The following is a 25,817-nucleotide window of genomic DNA, read 5'->3' as shown; positions in this document are numbered from 1 at the left end:
TAGATCGGCTGAAAACCTGGGAAAAGCTTAAGTTAAGGCTCTTTCTTCTTGGCCACCATGTTTTTGTGGGTACAATGCAGCCTTTACTAGAGTGTTTTAACACTTAATTCTTGCTTAATTAATTTTCTGTGCTTATAGCGTCAGACCAGTCTTGTGCCTGATGTGTTATTTGGGCAGGTGATAAGAACATTACGTGCGCAGGCTGCCCAGGTTTTCCCTTCACGTTACCCTTTTGGCACGGGGGACTGTAAGAGGGGATTTTTACTGAAAGAAAAAAAAAAAAAAGAGAAATGGCATCTGCGTTCCCGCCGCGGCGCGCTGGGGCGCTGCTCCCACCGCCGCGGTGGGCGGGGCTGCGTCAGTGGTGCGTGACGGGGCGGAGGCGCCGCCTGACGTCACGGCGCCGTCCGGCGGAGGCGGGGCGGGGCGTTGCCAGGCTACCGGACGCCGGGCGCGCGGCGGGTAGGGGGCGCTGTCGCCGCCGCTGCACTGCGACAAGGCGGGGCCGCCGCAACATGGTGCGCGCCGGGGCTCCCGCACTGACCCCCCGCCCGCCTCTTCCTCCTCCGGCCATCCCATTGGCTCTTCTCGGCGGGAGGGGGCGGGGTCTCATCACTCTCCCGGCGCTGATTGGCGGCTGCCGCCCCCCTCACGGCGCAGCCCGGGAGGGTGGGGCCGGGCTGGGCGGCGCCGGCGTGTGAGGGCGCCCGTCTCCCGCGCTTCGGGCACGGCAGGTGGGGACGGGGACAGTCCGCTAGTCCCGCCGTACTCGGAGCCCTGGGGCGGCTCTGCCGAGAATCCTCGGCGGGAGCGGCCGCGTCCGGGCTCCGTTCCGCCAGGCGCCCGGCGCGGACCTCGTCTCCTGAGGGGAGCGGCGCCGCCGCCGTCCCGCTGCCCGCTCCGGCGGCCGCTGCGCTTCGAGGAGCCGCCGCCCGTCCATCCGCGCCGCCGACCCCTCGCCTGGGAGCCCGCCAGGTAACCCCTGCCCTGCCCTCCCGGGAGCGCCGGCGCTGGGTTTCCCTTCCGCTCTCCAGCCCCGCGGCCCGGGGCGGGGTGCCGGGCAGCTGCGGGGACCTCTCCGGCGGAGAGGGTTGGGGGGGCTGGCGGAGATCCCTGCTGCCGAGCGCGGGTTCCACCGGGACGGCATTGCCCGAGGAGGCTGCTTACACCTGTAGGACCTTGCCCCCCAAACTGGGATCCGTTTTTATTGAAATGCCTTACTTTTATTTTTATTTTGACTGGTATGTGGGCGAAGTTGGTGCTCTTCCTCTCCCCCACCCCATTCTGCACCATCACTTCGTTGCGTTTAAGGGTTCTGCATGAAACCTCGTGCCCATCCCACCATCTTTTACTTTCCTGCAGGTTATGCACGTGCAAGGGGATAGTAATTCTTCATTTCTAGATCGATTCTTTGCTTTAAATTAAAAAAAAAATCCGTCTCGAATGAGGCAGAATATTTCCCTAATGTAAACCAACTTCCTGCATAATGAATTAACTCTTTAAATCATATCAGTTTTATGAAATATTAAAGTGCTTGGAATCCTTTACACCACTTGATTTAGAATTCTAAGTATTAATAAAAATTCTGTCGTCAGGTATCTGTCTATATTGTGCGTATCCAATCAGTTGGTCAGAATTAAATAATTCTGAAACTTTTTTTCTCCGATTCCCATAGTTGAGGAAGGAGTGAACTTGAGCTTTACTTGCAGTAAGAAACCAGAGAGAATCTGTAGAAGTTGCCTTTTCTCTCTTAAAAATATGATTTATTACAGGCCTCATGTTGCTTTTCTTACAGCATGCACCATTCTTGCATGAGACAGAACCTTGTGTGTGTTTAACTAATGACAGGATTTTCTAAAGGACTAAAAGGCAAATGTTAGATACCATCTATAAAGCCAGAAAGAGGAGTCCTCTACGTTTTCCAGAATAGAAATAAAAATACTTAACTTGTTTGCTTGTAATTAAGTAGACTGCTTCATTTATCTCTGCAGTAGTAAGCATATGTAAAACTGTCTTTTAAAGTACAGAATAAGTAAATAAAAAAATATTTGAGAGACAAAGGCTTCATCCTGTCTGAACGTGTCATTATGTGTTAGAGTACCTGGCATCCCTTCACAGTCAGGTTGCTTCGTGGCCCCCAGCGCTGATGTGTACATAAACTTGTTACAAGCAAAGTACTCAACACTTCCTCCCTTAAATTATAGACTCTAACTGTTGCAAAATAACTGCTTTTCTTTCTTTCTTTCTTTGATTACTCAGTGTAATCATACCATAGAACTAGTCCTTAAAATGGTGATTTGTGGAATACAGACAATGTTAGTAATTTTACTTTTGTTAAGTGTATTTTATGGTGCAAGACCGGAGGATTCTAATACTCCACCGTTTACTTCTCTTGTTCAAACATATTTTCAAACCAGCTGCTCCGTGTGTACAAGGTAGCACAAGAAGCTGGCTTCATATTTTATAACCACTCGGGTCTGCCACTGGTGCTGGCCTGTGCTGGCCCAGTTATTTCTTTTGCTAGCAGCAGATATGGTAGATATTCAGTGGCATAAATATAAGTGATACTGACTGTGCCTGGCAGTGAGGAGTCTCCACCATTAGAATTACCACGGTGACACCACTCGATACTCCTCTCAGGATGAGGGCTCAGGACTCGATGACTGCGGGGACTGATGTCCCTTTACCTCTCTCAGCAGCATCAATCTCAACTGGAAAGTTTGGGCTCATGTTGTCTGTGAAGGACCTTTGTCCTTTAAAGCTGGCTATTTGGCATGCTTTGCAGTAGATTTCATTTAGATGGAATTGCTAAAATGGTATGACTTTTTTGTTGGACTTCATTTTGTTTGTGGCTTTTTTTTTTTTTTTAAATCTCATGAGTGAGTAGATGAAACCTAACAATTATCTTGGTGGGTTCTTTCTGATGGTTTCATTCAGCTGCTCTTTAGAGAGGATGAAAGCTTTACAGCTACCTGCTATTGTGATTTCTCTTTCTACCAACAAAACAAAACACGTGCTGGAATAGCTTCCAGAGTCAGAAACAAAATCAGTGCTATTTTGTACATTTTAAGCATTGTGTGGGTTAACCCCAGCCAGCACTGTACCAGCTACTAGGAAGAAAATTAACTCTATCCTAGCCAAAACCAGGACAAGAGTCTTTTCTTTTAGAAAGAGGGTGATGCAAAAGAAACATCTACACATAGTATACTTTCAGTAACAAGTGATCAGTTAAATCTGCTACTTTCTAAGTGAATTCTCTCTGAAATTCTTTATAATCCTTGCTTTATAAATCAAAATTCCGTATGTGACTCTTAAGTTCTGTTATTTATGTGATCCTTTTAAGGTATTTTGGAAGAGGTCCAAAGTGCTTTCCAAATATGAGTCCTTACTAAGCTCTTTGGCCCTGTGTTACTTGAATATTCAAGTCTTGATTAATGCAGTTTTCTTCCAGCATATGCTAGAACAGTACTCTGAACTTTACTGTGTTCCCTGGTGCTATACATAAAGTTCAGCTGGAAAAAAGAAAAAGAAAAAAACATAACACTTTTCAAATTAGGAGAAGTGCATTTTTTGAAGGTGTTCACTGCTGTCCTTACATGCTTTTTTCTGTGTTCATCTTGAAGCTGAAGGAACAAGGGTTTTTGGCCCTGATAATCCCAGCTAATCAGGAGTTGTGAGTGCCTTAGGACAACTCAAAAGTCAGGTCTTGAGGCTGAGAGCTGAAAGACGTCCAGGTGTGGGGTGTTCTGGCTCTGAAGTATTATTGATGGCCCTTAGCTAGGTGCACTGGGTTGGCTCCTATATAATAGAAGTCAGGTGTGCAAGACAAATAGGCAGAGCAAGAGGAGGCCAAAGTTGAGCAGCAGAAAATTTTTGGGAAGCAGACAAGTGTGTTTGAATGTAAGTAAATTTAAATTAAAATATGCCTCTGTAGCTTAGGCTGTTTATTCTGAGATTGTGGGAGGCCGGTTTTTGTATTGAAGGGCTCAGCGGTGTGAATCCCTCCTGGAAACAGACAGCTCAAAGGAATGGCAGGTAGTGCCTGCTGCCGAGTTGGTTTTGGTGTGGTTTGCCTATCTGCTTCTCCCCCCAGGGTTTTGAGGGTGCAGAGATGAATGCATAAATTTTGTCAAATAAAGCATGAGTACTTGACTGTAACACTGTGCTAAACGTTCCCCTTAGTAATCTATGGAGTGCTGCAGGTAAGGTAGACCAACTTTTAGCAACCTATGCAGTGAGACTTGCTAATAATGTTTTTCTCTTTCAGGCTTAAGTAGCCAAAGATGAGTCGCGGATTTTCAGAAAACAATAACTTTCCGTATGACAACAATCCAATGGTTTTGGATATGATCCTCTGTTCTCTAATTGGTGTTCCTCAGCCTATCAACTGGGACAGCGTGGCAAGGCTAGTTCCAGGATATACATCCAAAGAGGTGAGTGTACTAAGAGAATTTGTATACTTTAAGCAGTACTTTGTGAAGAAGAAAATATCTTTGGGGGAGGGAGGGAAATTGAAGTTAAGGGATTTTTTTTTTCTGGAGTAAGTTATACCTAAAGAATCAAAAATGCTAAATGAGCAGTAGATTGAAAAATTTTTTTGTTTGTTTCTACAAAACCTGAACGTTGAAATTAAGACATACATACCACGTTTTATTTCATTAGAACTGATGTAGAAAATGAACAAAAATCACTGGAAAGTAAAAATTAAAAAGTGGAATAAACAAGTAGTTGGGCTAACCTATTTCAAATGGCATAGCTAAGATTTTCATGGAAAGGATGGCAGTACCCACTAACCTCATGTAGATTGCAGTATACTTACTAACCAACCTGATAACTTTCTATGCTTGTCATTACAATTGGAAGGAAGTATGAGTTACAGATCACCGTTAGGTAGTTAAGAGTGCAGTTGCCTCTTGCTTGGTCCTACAAGATGTGGATTTTTCTTTCTTTGGTTGGGGTAGAGTTGGAAGAACCTAGTACCTCCACATACTTAATCTTTCTGGATTGCTGAATTTCCTGGTGAAATGCTGACAAGTTTTTAATAATAATTTTGAATTTTTCACTTCTGAGGGGAAGTAAGCTAAGAGAGGGAAATGACTTTTGCCCTTGTGATTCAGCAAAGCTGGAAGAAAACAAGCCAGCGGTCTCTATTTTCTTGCAACCTTAATCAAATGTGTCAGCTCACATTTACAGCATTGCTATTAGGCATCATTGTAAGCTTGTATTTAGAAAGTAAAAGTGAATGATTGGGAGTAGAAGCTTCTGTGGAATGTTACTGCCTTTCAAGTGCTTGGCAAAGCGCTGGGGGCGGGGGGGTCTCTACTGTTTATCTTTCAATTTGCAGACAGTAAATTAAGCAAATAAAATATGTATAAAAGTATCAGTGAGCTCTCTCCTCATATTAATTAAGATAATATGATTGATTAGTACATGTCTGATTGTTTTAAAAGAACAAAGTGTCTCAAATATGTAGAGTTCCTGTTTAAGGCAATTAAGTAAATGTATACCTGTGCTTTTATGTATCTGTCGTATATAGTAGACTGGCATGGCTACAAATCCAAGGCACTATGTTAATATTGGAAGGATGTTGCTGTGTGCACCTCTCCCAAAGGGGCCAGTGGTATGCAGCAATGTCAGTTAGCTCAATTCAAAATAAATAAATAAAAACAGCTGCTTGAATGGAGCCTGACAGCTGTGTCACAGGAGGATCACCTGTAGAATGGAACAGCTTTACTTGTATGTGTAAATTACCTGTGCGCAGGACTCTAATTGTCGTTGTGTCTACAAATTTACAAAATTGAAAGACTTTCTAGTTCATCAAAACAAGGAATGGGAATTAATAGAACTGCGGTGGAAATCATCCATCCCTTTTTGGCTAAATTAGAATGGAATTCATAAAGTAAAAGAAAAATAATTATGAACCAATTACTATAGCTACTTTTGATAATATTTGGCAATGTTTTTATGGTAAAAGAACTAGTTAAAAATGAGAATTTAAACTCTCTGTAATTTTCAATTTTGAAGATCAGACTTAAAATCACAGGATTTAAGGAAATAAAGGTTGAAATAGGTTCTATATTATTTTTTTCTCTTTCTGTTAGAGTATTTAATGATGGTAAATCTTACTTACTTTACTGTATATTTATGTACTTTCCTGATACCACTAACTAAATAGGAAGCATTATAACTTTAGTATCAGTAACTGTTCACATGCAAAAGATATGACATACAATATCCGTCTCAAATTACAGTTATTAAAAATGTACTGAAAGCTACTGCTTCATTGTCCTATCATTTAATCTTGTGACAGTGTGCAAAAAGGTTTGATGAACTAAAAAGCAGTGGAAGTTCACCTGTTGACAACCAGTATAATCCCCTGATGGCTGCTGGTGGGAGTCCTGTGGAAACTTTAGCTACGTACATCAAATCCTCCTTGCTCGATACACAGACAGAGTTTCAGGAGCCTGCTATTGGGCAGGATTCCATTACTATAACTGGTATGTTTTCAGTCATTCTGAAATATATTGGCTTTGATTATAATCAGTATGTGCATGCTTTTCTGTCCTGAGTGGTCAGTCCACCCAGGAGTAGTAGTTGTTCATTGAAAAAGAAAGTTAAGTATTAATATAACGCATAGATGAAGTCACTTTCAGTTAGTTTAGTTTAAGAATCGATGCTTGTTTTGGGTATTTTTAATAGCTTGTCCTACCAAAAGGCATAAGTCCTTACACTGAATCCTCTGTTTAGGATTTTGACTGGGGAGAGGAATTACTCCCTTGTTTGGTATCCCCAGTGTTGTACTGTTAAAACTACAGCCATTTGCAATTACAATAAGCTGTGTTATTACAATAACTAGAAAGTTTTGTGTAGAAAAGCTGCAGAAAGCTGAGAAGGTGATCCCTTGAGGTCAAACCCTTCTCTCCCAGCTAAAAGCCTTGTGTTTGCCGTGCTGCTCGGTGCCAAGATGGCTACGTAGGAGTTGGAGTGTAGTGTAGCTACTTTTTGATGCAAGACAGCCTTGCAATGACATAAAATGTGTCTTAGTCAATTGTGTGTCCCAGTAATAATTTAGCAGAAGAGGACCAGTCTTAAGAGTTGTATTTCATTCACAGCACAATTAAATATTGTTAACGTTTCCTTAAGTACTTCTCCTGTAAGAAGCTGTTATTAACAGCGTGATAGTTATTCTCTGATACTCACTGTAGACTGAGATGTTTTCAGCACCTTGTTGGACTTGGGAAATGTGTTCCATGAGAAACTTGCTTCAGTACTGACAAAGCAATTTATGTGTTAAAAATTAAGAAGATGGTGAAGCGTTTAAACAAAATGTTCTCTGTTACGATGCCTTTCACAGTGCCGCAGCTTTCTAGTCACTGTTCTCTTTGCAGAAGAAAATCAACTGTTTGACCTTTTCTGGAGGTCAACAATAAAATGCTTTTAATAACTCTTAAGTGAGAGATGATATTTGAAAACTGTATATGGACTATCTAGACTGAAAATGCTTCCAATCAGCTTTCAATTACGTACTTGTTACATGCATGATGTGGAATAAATGCTTCTTGCACCCACGGGTGGCTACTTATAAGATTAGTAGCTTCCCAGTAGTCAGTTAACAAGCTAACTCTGCTTACAGAACTCCTTAGACAATTAGTGCATGTGTTCTTTTTAACAGTGTAATACATGTAATAAGTATTAATGGAGTTAAGTACCCTAATGTTCCCTACTACAGGATCCTAGCCTGAAGTTTTTCTCTGTTTTCTTTACAAATGATAAATCACTTTCCCTGTTGATGTGTAATTTGTTAATATGAAATTAGGATAATTAATCTTTTCCTCACAGGCTTGAGTGAATGCACCTTCTTAATATTTGTGAGGTACTTACATATTTCAGAACTGGGGGTTGAGAAGAGCCTATTTGTAAATGTTTTTTGTTTAATTACTTCCTAGTGGATTTATTCACATCTGCTTATTGTTAGGATCAAGAATTTTGAGCCTGTTTGGATTTGTTTGTAGATATGAGTAACAGCAAGAAAAAGCAATCACACTAAATTCATTTTGAGCTGGGTTCTGGTTTTGTCTGAGTTAGAAAAGCTCATTTATTACTTGCTAATTATAAGGCAAATTGCTGTTAAGTCCCTCTGAATGCGTATTATGGCAGTAAACAAGCATCTAGGATAGCCTTTTACCCAAAGTATTTGTTATTAACTTTCAGAAGTCAAACAGTCTATAAGCTTTGGGGGGAAGGGGAAAAAAAAAAGAGGGCAAGAAGTGCATGGTGAAATTCAGACATCTGTTAATTTGGCTGTGTTGTATATTTGTGTTAGCATTATCGCCTTTTCTTTAATAAATAACTTCACTGTGTTCAAAATAAACTTCTTAATATTTGCAGACAGAATTCCTCCATGTCATTTTTTTCCACAGGTCCTTCCTTTAAGATACTCACCTTACCTTGCATTCAAAATGTAGGACTCCCACTGTGGCTGTTTTAATGCTAGCAGGCGTGATCTGCCTGCAGTGCAATGGCTGCTCTGAAAGCTGTGGCTGACCCAGCCCCTTCCAACATTTCACTAGGGTCTGTCTATTAAATATTCCCCTTTTATTAACCGTGTTCCCTCTAATATGGCTTTACTAAGGCTTAACTGTGCAAGGCTGTATCTTTGGACAGGGTTTTGTTTTTCTGACTCCAGTGTGATAACATTGCTTTCCTGTGTTTTGAACTGTGTAGAGCTTCCAGATCATTTTTGGTGTCAGTCTGTTACAGCTATTTAGCCATAAGATGAAGACATCTATCTTAATCTTCTTCAGAAGAGTACAGCCTCTTAGGTTACACGAGGGGGAGAAGATGCTTCTGGATATGTTTTCCTAGAAATCTTGAGAGTGGGGGAGCAATCATGGAAAATCATGACCTTATGGGTTTTTATCAGTGGAGGACAGATCTGTGCCCTTCCATTATTTAAAAAAGATGACGATCTTTCTGACTTACAAGCAAGATTATTGAAGTTTCCAATTGCAGCAATCCATTCATCACGGTCCGAACAGTTATTCGATGTCTGAATGTTGGGGTTGTCTTAACCCCTGACCCAGAGCTCTCTGGCTTTGGTGACTTCAGTGGGTTTTGTGTTCAGGTTCCGCTGCTTGTTGCGCATTTGTCAAGATAACCTGTTTGAACTGAAGCACAACTGTCCTTTATTCCTGGAATAAGCTCCATGATGTAGCCCTAGGACTAGACAAATGGCATGGTTTGCTTTCTTTGAGCGTTGTTTTATATAATCCAATGCTTTAAGCCATGTGTTTGGAAAACTTAGCAAAATGACGTTTTAAGAGACTTCTGCGCTTCTGTTTGGAAGCCGCTCACTTCCAAAGCTAACACATTATGGATAAGAAGCGGAGTTAGTCTCAAGTTGTGATATCCTGGCAGCAAAGCTTCCCGAAAACAGAAGTTTTGACGTGACAGTCTTAAGACCCACATCCCACAGAGCAGACAAGGAGAGCTAAAGGAGTGAATTGCATTCCCAGAAGGAAATGCTAAAGGCTCTGTGTGAATCTTACTGCTCTCTATTGAGACAGGACCAACCCGGCTTTGCAGCCAAGTGTCTGGGCAACCCAGCAATGCTGCTGGTCTGTGTTTTCAGTGCATGACATTCAGAGGAGGAATTTGGATTACTTAGTAGCCGTTACGGTAGGAGATTTGTTGCTAGTTTTGTAACGTTGCTCCACCATGAGAGCTGTACTTCAGTTGCGTTTCCAAGATGCTGAAGAGCAAAAGGCCAGGCATTTTTATTCTAATGCAGCCTTTTTTCCTTACATTTAAGGAAGGCCCAGCACAACCTCCACAAGGAATTGTTCTTCAGAATCTGAGAAAGGTCCTGTGCATAAGGGTGGAGAAAGCACTGACGAAAGCCAGGGGTAAGAAGATCTTTGTGTGTTTGTTATCTAGGGCATTACAGAATTTGCAGAAAGATGTCTAAATTGATCATGTTTTTCTACAACCAGAAAGAAACCAGCTGAGAACATCCAAATAAATGCTGGAAGAAATTTTGAAACCTTGCATTGCTAAAGAAATACTAGGGGTTGGTTTGAGAATTTCATATGTGCAATAGGGATAGCTTATTTATAAATCTGCCCAGAGTGTTCCTCTGAGTGACTGATCGCTGCTGTGGTGAGAATGGGAAACATAACTTGATTTTAAAAAGGAGTGAAACAAGATCGATGCTCAATAACATCTTAATTTAAAATAAAGAAAGGTTCCACGAACATAGATTTGTCCTACGTAAAACTGGGAAAAGAAAGCTGCAAATGAAACGTGGAAATGAAAAACTTTACTACAAATTCAAATAGCCATGCATGTCACTGTTTTTCATACTATCACGCCCCTGTTTTCCATATGATACAAGTACATGTAGAATGATGTGTTTGTTTGAAACTTAATAGTAACTATCTTTCTGTAGAGACAGCATTTACTGATTCTAGCTTTGACCTTTACTGAAGAAGTAGACGTTTTAATACGCAATAAAACAATTTTAATTTCCACAGCTGAAAATTGCTATCGTATGCTGTTATTGTCCTTGGTGCCTCAGTAACTTAGGCATATGTATCTGCCTGTTTTTTCAAGGAAATGGAAGAGGGAGAACAAATGAGTTCTCTACATAATTCAGGTAGTATCCCATAACAAACTGGTGACAAAACTGGGGACTGGAGCTAGAATTTTCTTTCTCTGGTCCCTTCTAAATCACACTGATTACATGTCAGAGGATATGCATCTGTGTTCTTCACCTGACAATGCTATCTGACAATAGTTTCTATGAATAGTTTCTATTAATAGTTAATAACTGCAATTTGTTTTCCTTCTGTTAATGAAAAGCTGTTGGTGACATCAGTGTTGTGATGTGTGATCCAGATTTGGGGATGAGGTCTTTGTGGATTGGTTTTGGTGTTCTGATTGGCTTAATGGTCATAATTTGGTTTGTGGCTTATTTTCTTTTTGAGGCCAAATATGGTGATCCATGTGTGCGATGAAGCAAAAAACCTCAAAGAAGATTTTGCGTGTCCTCGAGATCTTTTGATTTCAGAAATGAAATACTTTGCTGAATATCTGTCAGTGGATGCCCAACGCTGGGAAGAGGTGGACATTTCAGTGCACTGTGACGTTCACATCTTTGACTGGTTGATAAGATACGTTAAAAGGAACACTAAAGATTCTGAAGCTGATGAAATGCCTGCTTTAGGTAAAAGAAAGCGTGTAGATTTGTTGTAGGTTCATTATGTTCTGTACTAATGGAAGATTAATGTTTTGGATGTGCTTCAGCCCCAGTCTCTTTGTTTCTGATTGTTGCACTGTAGTTTGTCATTTGTTATAAAAGTGTTGCAACAGAGATCCCCTGGTCATTGTAGCAGATACCTCTGGTTTGTCAACACTAACAGTTTTGAGGAAACATCCCAGTAGTCGAAGCGGTGAAAAAGGTCTCTCATATTTTGGGATCTAGTCTTTTCAATTAAGATGCTTCAGACCTCTTCTGAACAAGAACAGAGTGGTACTTTTAAGATACCAATGATTGTTGGGTTTTGTTTTGTTTCCCCTCTGTTCCCCATTGGTTTGATTAGAAATTTTAGAAAATATTGCAAACTTTTGCCTTTATGAATTTGAGGCAAGTTTTTAATCTTTGTATGAGCCTTTGCTACCATTTTTAAAAAATATAAACAAACCTAGAGAATAGAATTATAACTTGTAATGCAAAGGTTATGTTGAGCAAAATCTCAGCTGGGTATGATGGCTACAGATGGAAGTTAATCTTCTTGTGTAACTGTTTAGTTGTTGTATCCCTATGAAGCCAACTTTTCCAGTTTTTATAAATTCCAGTTTGTTATAGTTGTACTCTGGCCACCTAAATGATAAACGAAAACTTTTTTTCTTAAGATGGAAAATGTTTTACATACTGAAAGATGGAATGGCAGGTTGACTGGTAAAATAATACTTAAAACAGATGCTGAATATGCAGAGGGAGGGATGTGATGTGAAATTATCAAAAGAATTAATGTAAACCCCCCCCTTTTTTTTTTGTTGCCTTTTAGAACCATCAAATGTCATATCAATTCTTATTTCTTCTGAGTTTTTGAAGATGGATTCATTAGTAAGTATTAAGAAAGAAAGACTCTTTGCTATAAGGGCACAGTTAATTACCAGGTGTCTAACAGCTTGTTTCTTACACTTTGGCTGTTACATAAACAGCTGATCAATGAGCATATTTTCAGATTTTTACCACCTTTCTTTTTCAACGCAGTAATCTAATATTTGCAGAATCTCAATGAAAGAAAACTTAGATCAATTTATTTCTAAACGTGATAGTGGGATCTTGGATTTGCCTTTTGATGACTGATCTAGAGTAACATTGCTATCTGACTTCTGATAGGTTTTATTAAAAAAGACTATTAAATCAATGAATATCTTTGTTTTATATCTTTTTATGTGAATGACACTTCTGCAATTTAGGATCTGCATAAGTAATATCTACTGACTTGTTTGTTAAAATGTTTGTCAACAGTTTTGTCATTGGTGTGACCCACAATTAAATGCACAGTAAAGTAGTTGTTTAAAGTGAGATCCAGGCAATACTATATACAATGTATACTGTGGTTCTCTTTTTACAAGCAATTAGAAGGTACCACTTAGTGAAGGTGAAACATTGTGGAGTTGTTTTTTGGTCTGTAGAAGCGTTTTGGAGGAGAACATAAACTCACTCAGAGTCATGTTAATTCAGAGTCTCCTTTGGACAAATGTGAGACTTGTTTTTTATTTTTAAGGTGAACTAAAATTGTTCCAAAACACCACACTTCAAATATCTTGAAATAATTAGTACATCTTTTGCGATAGCTTTGTGTAGAATTCCTAACCATTTTTAATGTTTCTTTTTTTCCTAGGTAGAAAAATGTATTCATTATTGTCACAAAAATATGAATGCTATTGTAGCCACACCATGTAACATGAATTGTATCAATGCTAATCTTGTTACACACATTGCTGATCTCTTCACACACGGTGAAGTCGAAGAGCTGAAGGACAAAAGAGACAAATTTAAGAGGTAACTTTTTGCCCTATAATACACTACTGAAATGCTGTTGGGCTTCTGGATTCTTTTTCAGAGCAGCTAAGACACCGTGGGGTTTGAAGTGTTAGAAGGATATATATATACAATTTATATTCTCATACAATGTATCTTTAACACAGAACATTCTGAAGTGACTTCAGAATTTTATATTAAAATTATGAGCAAAAGGAAAGAGCTTTTTATAGGAAACGAGCAAAAGGAAAGGCCCCACTAGGAGCATGGCATGGACAAATTATTCATGAATTCTCACACAGAGCCAGGATTAGGGTAAGAAACCTTTTATGGGATGACATGCTCCTAATTCGTAGAGAATAGTTTGGCTTCAGCGTCCTGTGAACTCTGATGTTTAGACATAGAATTTAGGATGTCTGGAAGGCTGAATAGTTGTGATGGAATACTATTTCATACATAAGGACTCCAGCTTAGTATCAAGGGCCAATTATTGGAGAGCAGACTGACAGACAAGCAAGGTGAAAGTAAGAAAGGAATTTACGCGGTAGGGATGAAGAAATTATAAGTTTAATTCTAAAAGTTGAGTGTAATTTCACCAAAGTATTTGTCAATAAAAAGGTCTTTTAGTCAAGGTAGAAGCTGTCAGTTTATATTGGCAAGCAGTTTAATAAAGGAAAAAAATATAAGGGATCTTTTTCCTCACATCTGTGTTAAAATAAGAGATGACCAGGTCAGGAACCAATTATCCAAACAGATTAGTTTAAAGGAAAATCACATTAACAGCTAGATTCTGAAAGAAACATGGTGACTTTGCTTATCATCAGAATGTAATTGTCGGTCTCACTATACCTAAACCAATTTTCAGTTTTTTCTAATGGGTAAGCTGTGTTGCTGTCATTAATAGTAAACTTTTCTGCAAGAAGATTGAGAGACTGTTTGATCCAGAGTACCTAAATCCAGATTCTCGGGGAAATGCAGCAACATTATACAGGTATAGTCTTTTTATATTGCTACTCCAGTTGCAAGGACAGTCTCTGTGTTTTGAAGTCCTGCTCTTACTCCAATACTTTCTTTCTTTTTGTTTTTTTAATAATCTAGGTGTTGTTTATGTAAAAAGCTGCTAACTAAAGAAACTGAAAGAAGAATTCCTTGTGTACCGGGAAAAATCAATATAGATCAGCATGGGAATATTGTCTATGTTCATATAAGGTAGTGAATATATATATATTAAAAATGTTTCTTCAACTGTATGATTTTGGGCGATTTTACAAAATACTACATGTTTAAGAATTATCAGATACTCACATTACAAAATGAAGTCATAGATATGTGAAAGGCAGTATGAAACATCTCAACAACTTCTATTACCTACCAAAAAAAAAGAAGCGGGGGGCGCGCGTTTATGGTGTCCTTCCAAAATTGGTTCGGCACTGCCACTGCTGAATGGAAATGGAAAAACTACATCCACGATTACGGAGAGGGTTGTTGTGGGTTATACTGCCTTAAATAGAAAATGCTCAGCTAATTCCTTCATCAAAGGGTTTTAAGATATGTATAGTTGATGAAAAATTAAATTAAAGGCTGCATTTCCACAAGGTTTGTTATTGAATGATAGATCCACCTCTGCCAGCAAAGAAATCCTAAAGGGTATTTTCTAGACTGACTTCATCCTGTCAGATCAAATACTCAGCCTGCTTAAAAACTACTATAAATAAACTTTGCCAGTTGTTTTTCTGCTGTAAAGTGTTTGTCAGAGGAGCTTCCAGGACCTATTCTGTATGTATGCCTGATTCATTCAGCAGAAATGTTCAGTTCAGTTCTGCCTGATCCATGTTTGTGAACAGTTGGATTCTCTTCTCAAGGTCAGTGAGTGATCCCTCCCCACATGCCCCCTTTAAGGAAGGTGGTGGGAATTGAGTAAGGGGAGACCTTTCTCATCAGATCTGTTTCATTCAGAACACCCAAGCACAATTCAGTGTCAGCTCCCAAGGTAACACGTATTTAATGTTACCTCCCACCACTAATTCCAAGGTGTGGATTGAGTTCTGCCTAACAGTCTAACTAGACCCAAATCTTGTGACCCAGTTCTGACTTACTAGGATCTTTGGGGATTAGCCATGTAAAATTCATTAATTGTATTACTTTACTTAAGATGACTGTATGTAGCTGCTATGCAATTCTGAGAATATAAATGTGCAGGGTTTTAAAATTACTCAGAGGATTATTTGGATTCTAATTATTTGCGTTGTGACTGCTTTTCTACACAGAATCCATTTACCGTTCCGTAGGTGAAGTGATGCTGGCCACTAATGAATTCAGGCTTATGAGCTAATACAAGCCAATCTTTAATGATTTAAAGATAGGTTGATATTTATTGGTCCTCTAGTAGTGCCTAGAACTAACTTCCAGTTGGAAGTACTTCTTGCTTAGTCTAGATCAGATATATATATATATAATAAAAAATAGTTCAGACTAGGGCCTAAAATTGTGGAAAACCAGTATCTGCTCTTTCTGAAGATAACATGCCCCAGAGCAAGTTGCGTATTCCTCTTTGAATTTGGAAGAGGTGCGTGTCATTTTATCACTAGGAAGGAACAAAGTCTGTATTTTAAGACTAGAACTGTCAGATACATATAGTCATTGAAAAGACATGGTCTGTTCAACCTTTAATTCTTAACTGAGTGATTGCTGTTGTGTTGCAGATAACACAGGAACATGTTACGTTGGCTTTTAAAATAAGTAAAATAGAATGGCAGTACTTCGCTTCTGTTGCACAACATAATACTTTTAAGACAGAAAACTGCAATATGACTGAACTTGTTTGCATGTGCATATTTTGATTTCTTCTTCTCTGTGTATTGGATTTTCCTCTGTTTCATGCTTCTGATTTCCAAAAGGCTTGATATTTATCTTAGCTTATAAATTTGCATCTTAGACATTTGCTTGAGATGAATCAAGCTGTAATTCTTTGTTATTAGTAAGTTTAGGATGTTGTGAAAGAATACAGGGTCTTCTGTCATGGTCTGAGTTTCATAATAATTGTCCCACATTGTATCCTTCCTGTTCTAAACTCTTCTGTAGGCTTTTCACCAGTGGAGCATGTGGTATTCTGCTCCTTTTCCACCTCACCTTTCTGGTGGTAGGATCAAAGCAGAGTTATGACTCTGTATGCAACGTGACCTTTTGCTTTTTCAGAGACAAAACCTGGGAAGTCCATGAGTACTTAATTGGCCTTCATGAGGAACTGAAATCTTGGCGGGATGTTTATTGGCGTCTTTGGGGGACTGTCAATTGGTTGGCCTGCTCAAGATGTAACCAAGTTAGTGTATTTTCATTTGTTTGTGTGTAGATGGCTTGTTGTGAGTGACTTCTGGGGGATGAGGCAGGGATTAAAGCAGTTTGGAAAATATATGGCAATAAAGCTTGGTATACGTTCTTTGTAGTGCAAAATTTTGATTTCCATAGCTAATCTCACCTCTCATTATCTCTCTTCTTATTCTCATGTAGTCTTTCCTGTGTACTGAATTCTCCCATTGCCAGTACCATTCGCAGCCAGTTCTTTATCCAGGTGTAGCAAGTGCTCTGGGCTCAACTGGGACAGGGGTGTATCCCTGTTGTAACCAAAAAGTACTTCGATTTGATCCTACAACCCTCCCAAAGGTACTTCAATACTAACTCACTTAATTTTAAAAGAGCATAACACATGTCAGGGGGGCCACAGCGTGTTATGAAAATAGATCTTTTTCCAAAGTAAGGATTGTAAATCGTTGCAGTGTCCCGAGTCAGGGTAGGACCTTGGGACACAAGAGGTCAAAAGCTGAACTTCTGTTGTTGTACTTACTGAAATCAGTTCTTCCCATTAACTCAAGTATTTGATCTTTTGTGTGTATGTATCTATCGCAGGGCTGCAAAGTGAGGGATCACACGGTTGATTTACCTTCAGGAGATAAAGATGGGGATGCTTTGCCATCTCAAACTACTAAAATACTGAATGATCTGCTTCATCATAGAGATGTTATTGTTGTTCCTTTCACTAAGGATGAGAATAGGTAAGAACATTGTATTGCGTCACTGAAATAACATGTGTGCACGTTACGTTTGATTTCTCTCCCATTTTAAAATGAGACACGGGACTTTTTAAAGCTAACTTTGTTTAGTTGGAAAGTGGGAAGAGAAGAACAAGTACTTTTTATGTTTTAAGCAGGCATTTAGTCATTCATCCTCCATAAGCATTCACTCCTATCTTTATATTTTAATGGATTCTTATCAAAATATTATGTGGCTGACTTGGAGGTCTGTCCTCTCTTGATATGTGATGAATAAAGAGAGACTGATTCTAAAGTTGCGGAACGAAAATAAATTTTTTCTATGTCACATCTTTCTCTTTAAGTGATTCTGGTATTGGGCTCTGTGATGAAAAAGGCATCGAATGTGATGTGCTGGTAGAACCAAATACACCGTGGGGTCCCAAAACTGGAGAAATCAATGCTGTGAGTGCTAATGGGTTTTTTTCCCCTTTTTTTCTGACAATGAGTATTCTTACAAGGGTACTTTGAAGAATTCATTAGACAACTTTTAATAAAAACAAAACCTGTATGTTGTTGGAGGAGGAAGTGCATAGCTGAGCATTGCAGAATAGCATAGGCTAGCATAGGTACAAAATATCTGGTTGGTGAAAAGGCAAAACTTTTACCATGTCTGCTGGAAATATTTCTGTGTATCAGAGGCAATTATCCATATGTCTCTGCTTTCCACCCCATTCTTAAACTGGTGATATTTAAGGATCCTATACACTTTAAAATACATTACGTGGCAAATATTTCAACAATTGCTGCCTTTGTTGTGTCTGCTGATGTATCTGAATATGCTCACGTGACTTTTGCAAGTCCATGAATGAAGAACAGTAACTCCAGTTGTGTTTTGGTTGGGGGGGTTTGGCTGTTTTGGGGATTTGTTTTGGTTTGTTTTTTCCCCCAAGGTGTGAAAGATTTTACTTTCCAGAACTATGATGTGTGTATGTTACTATGTGTATGTCAAGTCAACAGAGATACTTTCTACTACCTCTGTTTTAAGGAGTGCTTTCATGCAAAGACAAGTTTTTGAAGTTCTGCACGCATTGTGGAACTTCTGGTAGCTCAGTGATACTGATGATAGCCCAGTGCTGCTGATTCCATCAGAACTGCAGAGTATCAGAAGCTCTCCCGCAATAAATATGGGAGGTTATTCAATTTAATCTCTGTAACAAATTTGGTACAAAACTGCCACCCTGTCCTGGACTGCTTTCTTTGATTAAAATCAGCTGTAAATATTTTTAGTGCTAAGGTTAGGCACAATAAAACATGACTTTGAATTCACTGCATTTAATTGGTCAGTGGTTCACAACCTCTTTAAGGTTACTTATCCCACCAAAATTTATAGTTCAAGATGGGACTAGGCCTTCTAGGAGTTGCCAGTGGAGGTTGCTGTACTATAACATACCACTCCTCTTTTTAGAATTCCACTTGCATTTTTTAAATTCTAATTATTATTAATTCTTTAACTTGTATGCCTTTCTCTCTCTTTCTGTGACTACAGTTTCTTTCTCTGAAGAACTGGACTTTACAGCTGGTTAGTAGAATATTTTGTTCATAATTTTAAATATTTGCTCTTCTGCGCTGGCAGAGAACTAGCTTTGATTTTTATCTTATTTTCTAATTAATTTGGCGGAAAATGTATTTTGCTTTCATTTGGAGGTTGCAGTATAGCAATGCTTTTTACAAGAAAGTATAAAGTATGTGTCAAGTACTACTTAGGCCTGAATAAAAATTAGAAATCCCTTTTAAATCTTTTTATAAATGACAACAAACAATAGACCAGCACTGCATGCATCAGTTCTTAATAGTTCATTAGGCTGACAGAAATGTAAATAAACAAAATCAGAGTTTTTGAGTGTCTTGTTGATGACTTGCCCGAGATGCTGCATGTCTTCGTTATGCTGCTGCTTCATTGCAAAAAGCTTTTGTCAGAGTTGATTTTCTCAGCCAAATGGAGAGAATGGGGAGTCATTCTTCCAGCAGCATAGAACGTTACATGAGTTCTTCTTTTTGTCTGTAAATGCTAGAGAGCAGCAGTTTACCTCTGTCACTCTCGAGGATTTGTGTTGCAGTCTGATGTTCCTAGTGTCCTATAGTAAGACTGTTCTTCTTGCAAGAACGTGATTCCTAAACTTTTTGAATTTACAGTCCATGTTAAGCTTCATTGCTTCTCATGGATTACTAGGTGCTCGTTATCACTTACTTTAAAAGATGTGTGTATTCCAACAATGTAAACATCACATTTCTTAATATTTTCATTATTCTGTGCTGATCAGTTAGGAACTATGCGCTGTGACACCATCTGTTGCAATGTTGGAGCCCATAGTTTATGATGATGTACAAGACACAGAAGGAAAAAAAAATTTTTAGGTGTTAGGGTGAGTTCACAAAAAAAACAGATAATGCAGACCAACTTCCAATAAGTTATTAATGCAGATAGCTCTGGTGTACATAATCCGTGCGTCTTTGTAGTGCACTGCGATGTACATGCTTTGTGGTATTTAATTACCGAGTATTTCGGCAATTTCAAGTAGTTTGCAAGGTGCAGCAAGCCTCAGTAGAACTATCCATAAACTTGCAGTTTCCTGTATTCTGTGATTATGTGGCTAGCCCAGACATTTGCTACCATAATATACATTTTAATAGGAATCAAGCCTCGCTTATAACCTGTGGCACTCCTCTCCTGTTGATCAGAAACAGCAGTCATTGTTATCTGAGGAAGAGGAGTATACCACTGGCTCGGAGGTCACTGAGGATGAAGTGGGGGATGAAGAAGAAGTATGCAGGAAACCAGGTACGACAAGTCTCTACAGTCATCCTCCCTGGAATTTAGAGATAGGGATTCAAGGCAGCAGAATTCTTCTGTAAGCAAATTTTACACATTAGGCATTTTTAAAATTAAAAACTAATGTTACTTGAATTTTATTTCTAGTTTTTCTGTGTTTAGATACAAATTAACCCACTGTTCAGTACCATTAAAAAATCCCTTGCAAATGAGAAAAGCTGCAACAATTCATGTCTGACATGTCCTCAGAGTTGATCAAGGGTGTGTTTTGCAGGAAACGTAATCAAATTACTTTTATGAAGTTTCACATAGATAAATGTTGGAAGAAAAGGCAGTAGCTACATGACTGTATTTTTGCATGCTTTTTTTTGCAGAATATTCTGCTGGTTACATAGTGGAATGGCTGGTGGATATGGCTAGAATTGTGTCTGCACTGAAGACAAGCTCTATATGAACTGAAAAGATTTTTTTTTTAATATGATAAGGGTTTAGGAACATGGAAAGCCAAAAAGCATCTTCTCCATTCCACCCTACTAATAAATCATTTGAACACAGGCAGTTCTTTGTTCTTTTTGTCTTGCCTCAAAGGGATTGGAGTGTACCGGTTTGTTTAAAAAAAAAAAAAAAAAAAAAGAATTTTTTGAGTCTGAATTTAAACTTCTTTGGTCTGATACTACTCAGAGCTTGTTGACTAAATTAATATGGTCAAAGATGGAGCTTGTATATGCACTTTTAATTTTACAACAGAAAAGTTGTGCTGTTGAATGTAACCACTCTGCATTTTAAATATGTACTTGAGTTCCTGTACACTTCTCATAAAAAAAGTGTTTGAGTAATCTGTGTGTATTAGCATGCCTGCAACACCAAGAAAAAGAAAACAGCCTTTTCATTTACTCTGTTTGTACAGTAATAGAGGGAAAATATTCTTTTGTACCTGTGTAGTTGAGAAATTCCAAGTGCCTGTGATGGTATGAGTGGGTATTTCCTCAATTAGCAGGGAGAAAGGAGAAATTAAAGAAATCCTCCAAGCACCCTAAGAAAGTGGTTTCTTCACCTAGTGTTCAGAAGAAGGAGAAGCCTTCTGATAAGGTAAAGTCATAGCTGTGAAACCAGCCTCTCTGCTTGGGTTGAACAATGAGAAATTCTCTTCAGTTTTGGACTTGATCTTAAAACGTATTTCATGTGTTTTTCTTTTGTCAATAGTCAAGTTCCCGAGATGCATCTCCATTCATGTAAGTAATTTTCAAAATCCTTGAGAACATATTCTAGTATATCCCTTTTTGTAAACTGTTACTGATGACATGGTGTGTGTCTTTCTCTTCTAACCAGTGTGAGTATGCAGCAGAACAAATGGGATGCCTCAAGGTCACTAAGATTCAACCAAGATGCTCAAAGAGAAGATGGTCTGTACTGGCATGAGTTGAGCTTTCATAAAGTTAATAGTATGCAAAGAAAACTATTCTTTTGTATAAGAAACAGCTAGTTTTCTTAAAATATACCTACTTAGAAATCTTTAGGTTGAATTTAATCTCAGATATAGTAATGGGTTTTTTGGTGTTTGTTTTTTATAGTTGCTCCTCATTTGGAAAAGAACAGATTCTGTCTAGGCTAATCATTAGTAATCAGCTGTACCCAAACCACACATCAATCTCAGACTCTTCCAAACTGTACAAAAGTACTCATACATCTAGTAACTCCTTTTGAAAATGTTACTTTAGGATTTGATTGGCATTTATTAGCAATGTCATCTATTCTACAGGAGAAAAAATGTTTTGTGGTAGGAAAATGGAAAGAAAATCCACCATATAAAACTATATACTGAAGTCTTGCACACAGATTGAAAAATAAACAGGCAGCAGTCTTGGAAAATATTGGAAAGGAATTCAAAGTTTGCAGGAGAAAAAGAAAAAATGCATTATAAGTGTATGTTAGTGTGGCTTATGTTCTTTATTTGAAACATTAGCACGTAACCTGCAGAGGTTATAGTTGCGTCATCTGATGACTGTGTAACTCTAGGAATAATTTTTCCGGCATCCTTGTGCCATTTATTGTCTGTGTAGATAAGCAGAATTAAATGTTCACATCTCTCTCTTTCCCAGTCTTTCTGACTAAAAATATTCAGAATTCTATTCGTTTGTTCTGCCTTTTTTAATCTCTTCTGAGACTCTTGTGCATTATTGCTGTTTTGAAAACCTCTGCCTCAAAGCCATTCCCATAGAATTTGATCTCGGTGTAATGCCTCAGGCTGATTCTGGTATCTGCCAGGAACACTGCTGAAGCTACATTATGTGTCAGGATCTAGGAATCTTGGTGGTTCAAGATTTGAGCTGAAAAGAATGCTAATTTTACAAGCAGTGTCACTGAAGTGTGCATCTAATTCTTCTTTCTTTGTATTCAGTAGCAAGGAACACCTCTGTTCTAAATATTCTTTCTTATTCCTGACAGATCAGAGAAGAATGTCTGAGATTACAGGGCACTTAATAAAAATGAGACTGGGAGACATTGATCGAGTCAAGTCAAAAGACAGCAAAGAAGTAAGATTTGTCCTGTCACAATGTTATGGTTACAGAATTGAAGTGAGCCTCGGTTAACAAAAATCCGTAACACAAATGAAAATAGCATCTATTCAATACTTAAGCTAAAGAACTGAATTTTATCAGTCTACATTTTGTTCCAAGCATGACTTTTTGGGGATAGTTTAAAGGCAGTGAACTTGAAGTACTATTTTAAAAACTGAGCATGGAAAATAGGATGGGTTTAAAAGGTTTCAGTACTGGCCTGTGATAAGAAAACAATGTATGCCATGGGTTCTGCTGAATATTAGTGACTTTTATGAAAAGTCACTGATTACATTGAAATAATGTCAAAACTTGATTTTTTTCTTCTGGATTTCAGTATGCAGGAGGCATTTATTCTAGACTTGAAGCTCAGATAAAGGCCTCGGCGCAGGTCAGTGCACGTCAAAACAATGCTGAGAAGAATGTCAGGTAAGATTTTAAAAAGAAAAAGCAGAGCATGGATTTCAGGGTGGGGGGGGGTGAGTGTTTACAGAAAAACACGCCTCATTTGATACACTTCTTTTGATTCAGCATCCTTACCAGCAGGTTAACTATATATGGTGTGAAAGCTTCCTTTGTCAAATTAAACTAGAGCTAAGAGAAAGAAACTCTTGTACCCATGCTGGAAGAACTGCTTTATAGCTTCTATGTTGACTGCTTCTCTAATATAATTTTTTGCAAACTTATGGATAACTGGAAAAGTGTTAGCCAAGATTATTTAGTCTCTTTCCAAAAACAAAACCAAAAAACCCTGCACACCAAAAACCTACATTACTGCATATTGGTCTTCTGCGCCTTAAATGGATAAAACAAAAATGAACTGAGAAGCTGGCACGCGGTGTGAAGTTGTAGAGTCTAGAACTGGTCATAATCTGGCCAGCAGGTGAGCCTCTTGAGCCAAAGTTTATAGCAGGGTTGCTGACTAACTTTTAAGGGATGGGCTGGAAGCTTCAAATATGTTGTCAGAGGAATTTCTCACAGGTTTTATTTCTGTCCAAAAAAAAATGCGTGTGACTGACTTTCTGTAGAATTAGTGATTTCAAAAGAAGGTTTTTGACATCACAGTTCTTTTGGCTGTGTGCTGTTGTATGCATGTGTAGTTTGTGGGAACAGGTATCCTGGCAGAAAGGCAACTTTCTTTTGAGAGCGAGATTTTTTTTTTTTTTTTCCTCTTCTCTCAGAAGACATCTTAACATGAAAGTAATTTCAAACAAATACTGTACTAGACAGCTGACTGGACAATAAATTAAAATTCTAGCAGTAATAATGCTCATATGTTTCTTCTGTGTTCTTAATCCAGGTCAAAACCCCGTTTTGGTCAAGGCCGTCCAACATAAGGACTCATGAAAAAACTTTAACCAGAATTCATTACTGCTTCCTGAAACTGTAATGCACTCTGACGTACAGAGAATGCACATCTCTGAAAGCTTTCCAGTGACTTATTTATTACTTTAAGCCTTGTAAATTATTTTGTGCGATAAATGAATGCAAATCCAATAAGGTCTGTACTTATTTTAATTGTAAATATACTATTTCTTAAATTTAAATTGAATTGCTTTTTTAGGTTATTGTGTTAAGTTGCATAGAAAATATTTTGTAAATCTACAAAGTTAAATTATCAGACTAACTTTATTTATGGGGAAAGACATAAATATGCCTTTTAGTATGCTAGAAATACTGAAAAGGAAAAAGCAAGACTACTGAATTCTGAATACAGTCAGCAGCATTAACACAAGTCACCTAGTGTATTTATATTGTGTAGTATTTGATGGTACATTTTAGGTCAGTCTTCTGGGGATTTGCATTTAAAGTCCGTGACTATACCTGTGACTTAGACTAGTTTAAGCAAAATTTTAATGCAGTTTTGAGGCTTCCTTCCATATATCACACCACTCCCATTCGTGTGAAGGTGGGTAGCAGGTAGAGACTAGACCTCCAAAGATGATATAGGTGCCGTGATGATGCAGCATTGCATCTTGCACGTGAAACGCTTGCTTTATTTGTCTGTGAAATTAATACTCGTTCCTGTTCCATATCTGACTCCTCTTGCACAATAGTGTTTTGTTCCCTTCTGATATCCAGACCTTAGGATGCAAAGCAGTTCTAGCTCTTAATGATGCCATGCCACTAAATTTCCGGGCAGATACGCTGTTAATTCTGCGTCCTTCAGCAGAGATGTATTATTATGAAGACTTGTGCATGTAGATCTTTTGGGTCTAGTTACTTTCTGAAACCTGCCTGAATAATACTGTTTAGAAGTCAGATGCACTTTCAAGTTCTGTATTTGGAGCAATAGAATACAAGTTTGTCTACATGTAAAATCCAGGGCTACCAAAATGGAATAACTCACCTAGAAAATATGTTGCATGTTAGCAAAGAAAATGGCAATAATGGCAATAATAATGGCTGAATTCAAGTAACCACATTCTGACTTTTCACAACAGGTAGAAAAGAGCGCTCAGGGAAAGCTTATTCCAGGCCATGGCTGTACAATAAATTGTGAGTTTGGAATTAAGTCAGCAAGATCCTGGGTGGGGGGGTGGGGTGGGGTAAGGAGAGGGAGATCATTGTTTAAATGCACTCTTCTCTCCATTCAGGCTTTTTTTGTTTGCCTTGTTTCTTGAGGATTTCCAGTAGGCGTTAGGAGACTAGGATAGCAATACTTGAAAATACTGCTTTCAAGGTGGAAGATTTTTATTGAAACAATTAAAAATGATTCTTATTTATTGTGTGTTTTGTCCAATGCTATAGCAAATTCGGAGCCCAGTGAAACCAACAGGCAAAACTGTGGATTTCAATGGCTTTGATCTCGAGCAGGAGTGGTAACTTTGCAGGAGTGCTTTAATCTGTATCAAATAACTAAGGCTTTATTAATGCCTGAGGCCTGTTTGCACGTAGTAATGCAGTTTTCAGCACTTCTAGTAAACATTGGAAAACTGATTGTAGTTTGTTGAAGGAGAAAGTATTATAAAATCCACCGGGTACGAAAATGCAGTAGAGTAAGTGTTTTGCTACAATTTTGTGACTTCTGATAGAGGATTGTTCCAAATTCCCATGGTAAACTTTGCTATGAAAGTTGCAGGCTGCATGTATGTGTGTTTAGTTTTCATAGAACTACTGACTAGAAAAGAAGGGAGAAAATTCTGCCGGTTTTGTCCTGTGGGAAAGTGCCAGTTCTATGTGCCAGTATTGTTTTATTCAAAAAATATTGGGGAGCATATAAAAACAACATACATGATGTGCAGTCTTATCTTTTTTCCCCTTGCCGACCACCTTGAATTTTGATCTTGTATTAATTTTGACAATTTGTCTTCGTTTAATGGAAATAAATGTTATTAATTTAAGAA

At 38.5% G+C, this 25,817-nt stretch overlaps 2 protein-coding genes across 4 annotated transcripts in view; both read left to right on the top strand.

Moving 5' to 3' along the window:
• SANBR (SANT and BTB domain regulator of CSR) overlaps nucleotides 1-25,817 on the top strand; it is a 26,855-nt gene extending 1,038 nt beyond the window's left edge. The window contains exons 2-21 of one of the 3 annotated variants that reach the window (XM_074864477.1): nucleotides 4,268-4,433; nucleotides 6,311-6,497; nucleotides 9,812-9,905; nucleotides 10,986-11,224; nucleotides 12,069-12,127; nucleotides 12,915-13,075; nucleotides 13,959-14,045; nucleotides 14,153-14,263; nucleotides 16,250-16,373; nucleotides 16,562-16,714; nucleotides 16,958-17,103; nucleotides 17,445-17,544; nucleotides 18,629-18,661; nucleotides 19,822-19,921; nucleotides 20,907-21,001; nucleotides 21,116-21,144; nucleotides 21,242-21,315; nucleotides 22,358-22,446; nucleotides 22,808-22,899; nucleotides 23,771-25,817. In XM_074864477.1, coding sequence (XP_074720578.1) covers nucleotides 4,284-4,433; nucleotides 6,311-6,497; nucleotides 9,812-9,905; nucleotides 10,986-11,224; nucleotides 12,069-12,127; nucleotides 12,915-13,075; nucleotides 13,959-14,045; nucleotides 14,153-14,263; nucleotides 16,250-16,373; nucleotides 16,562-16,714; nucleotides 16,958-17,103; nucleotides 17,445-17,544; nucleotides 18,629-18,661; nucleotides 19,822-19,921; nucleotides 20,907-21,001; nucleotides 21,116-21,144; nucleotides 21,242-21,315; nucleotides 22,358-22,446; nucleotides 22,808-22,899; nucleotides 23,771-23,807 — 2,160 coding nt within the window. In that variant the 5' untranslated portion in view covers nucleotides 4,268-4,283 and the 3' untranslated portion in view covers nucleotides 23,808-25,817. Of the gene's footprint in view, nucleotides 1-4,267; nucleotides 4,434-6,310; nucleotides 6,498-9,811; nucleotides 9,906-10,985; nucleotides 11,225-12,068; nucleotides 12,128-12,914; nucleotides 13,076-13,958; nucleotides 14,046-14,152; nucleotides 14,264-16,249; nucleotides 16,374-16,561; nucleotides 16,715-16,957; nucleotides 17,104-17,444; nucleotides 17,545-18,628; nucleotides 18,662-19,773; nucleotides 19,922-20,906; nucleotides 21,002-21,115; nucleotides 21,145-21,241; nucleotides 21,355-22,357; nucleotides 22,447-22,807; nucleotides 22,900-23,770 lie in introns of all 3 variants that reach the window. The other 2 variants (XM_074864476.1, XM_074864475.1) reach the window with 2 other exon arrangements.
• The window catches only part of LOC141941546 (protocadherin Fat 4-like), a 48,415-nt gene continuing 46,482 nt past the window's right edge, over nucleotides 23,885-25,817 (top strand). Inside the window, exon 1 of the mRNA XM_074864458.1 lies at nucleotides 23,885-23,971. The gene's annotated coding sequence lies outside the window, so the exon portion shown is untranslated. The remainder of the gene's footprint in view (nucleotides 23,972-25,817) is intronic.

The sequence above is a fragment of the Strix uralensis genome, chromosome 3 (assembly GCF_047716275.1).
Source record: "Strix uralensis isolate ZFMK-TIS-50842 chromosome 3, bStrUra1, whole genome shotgun sequence".
NCBI lineage: Eukaryota > Metazoa > Chordata > Aves > Strigiformes > Strigidae > Strix > Strix uralensis.
The sequence above is the reverse complement of the archived record's forward strand: the minus strand, read 5'-3'. Positions and strand labels throughout refer to the sequence as shown.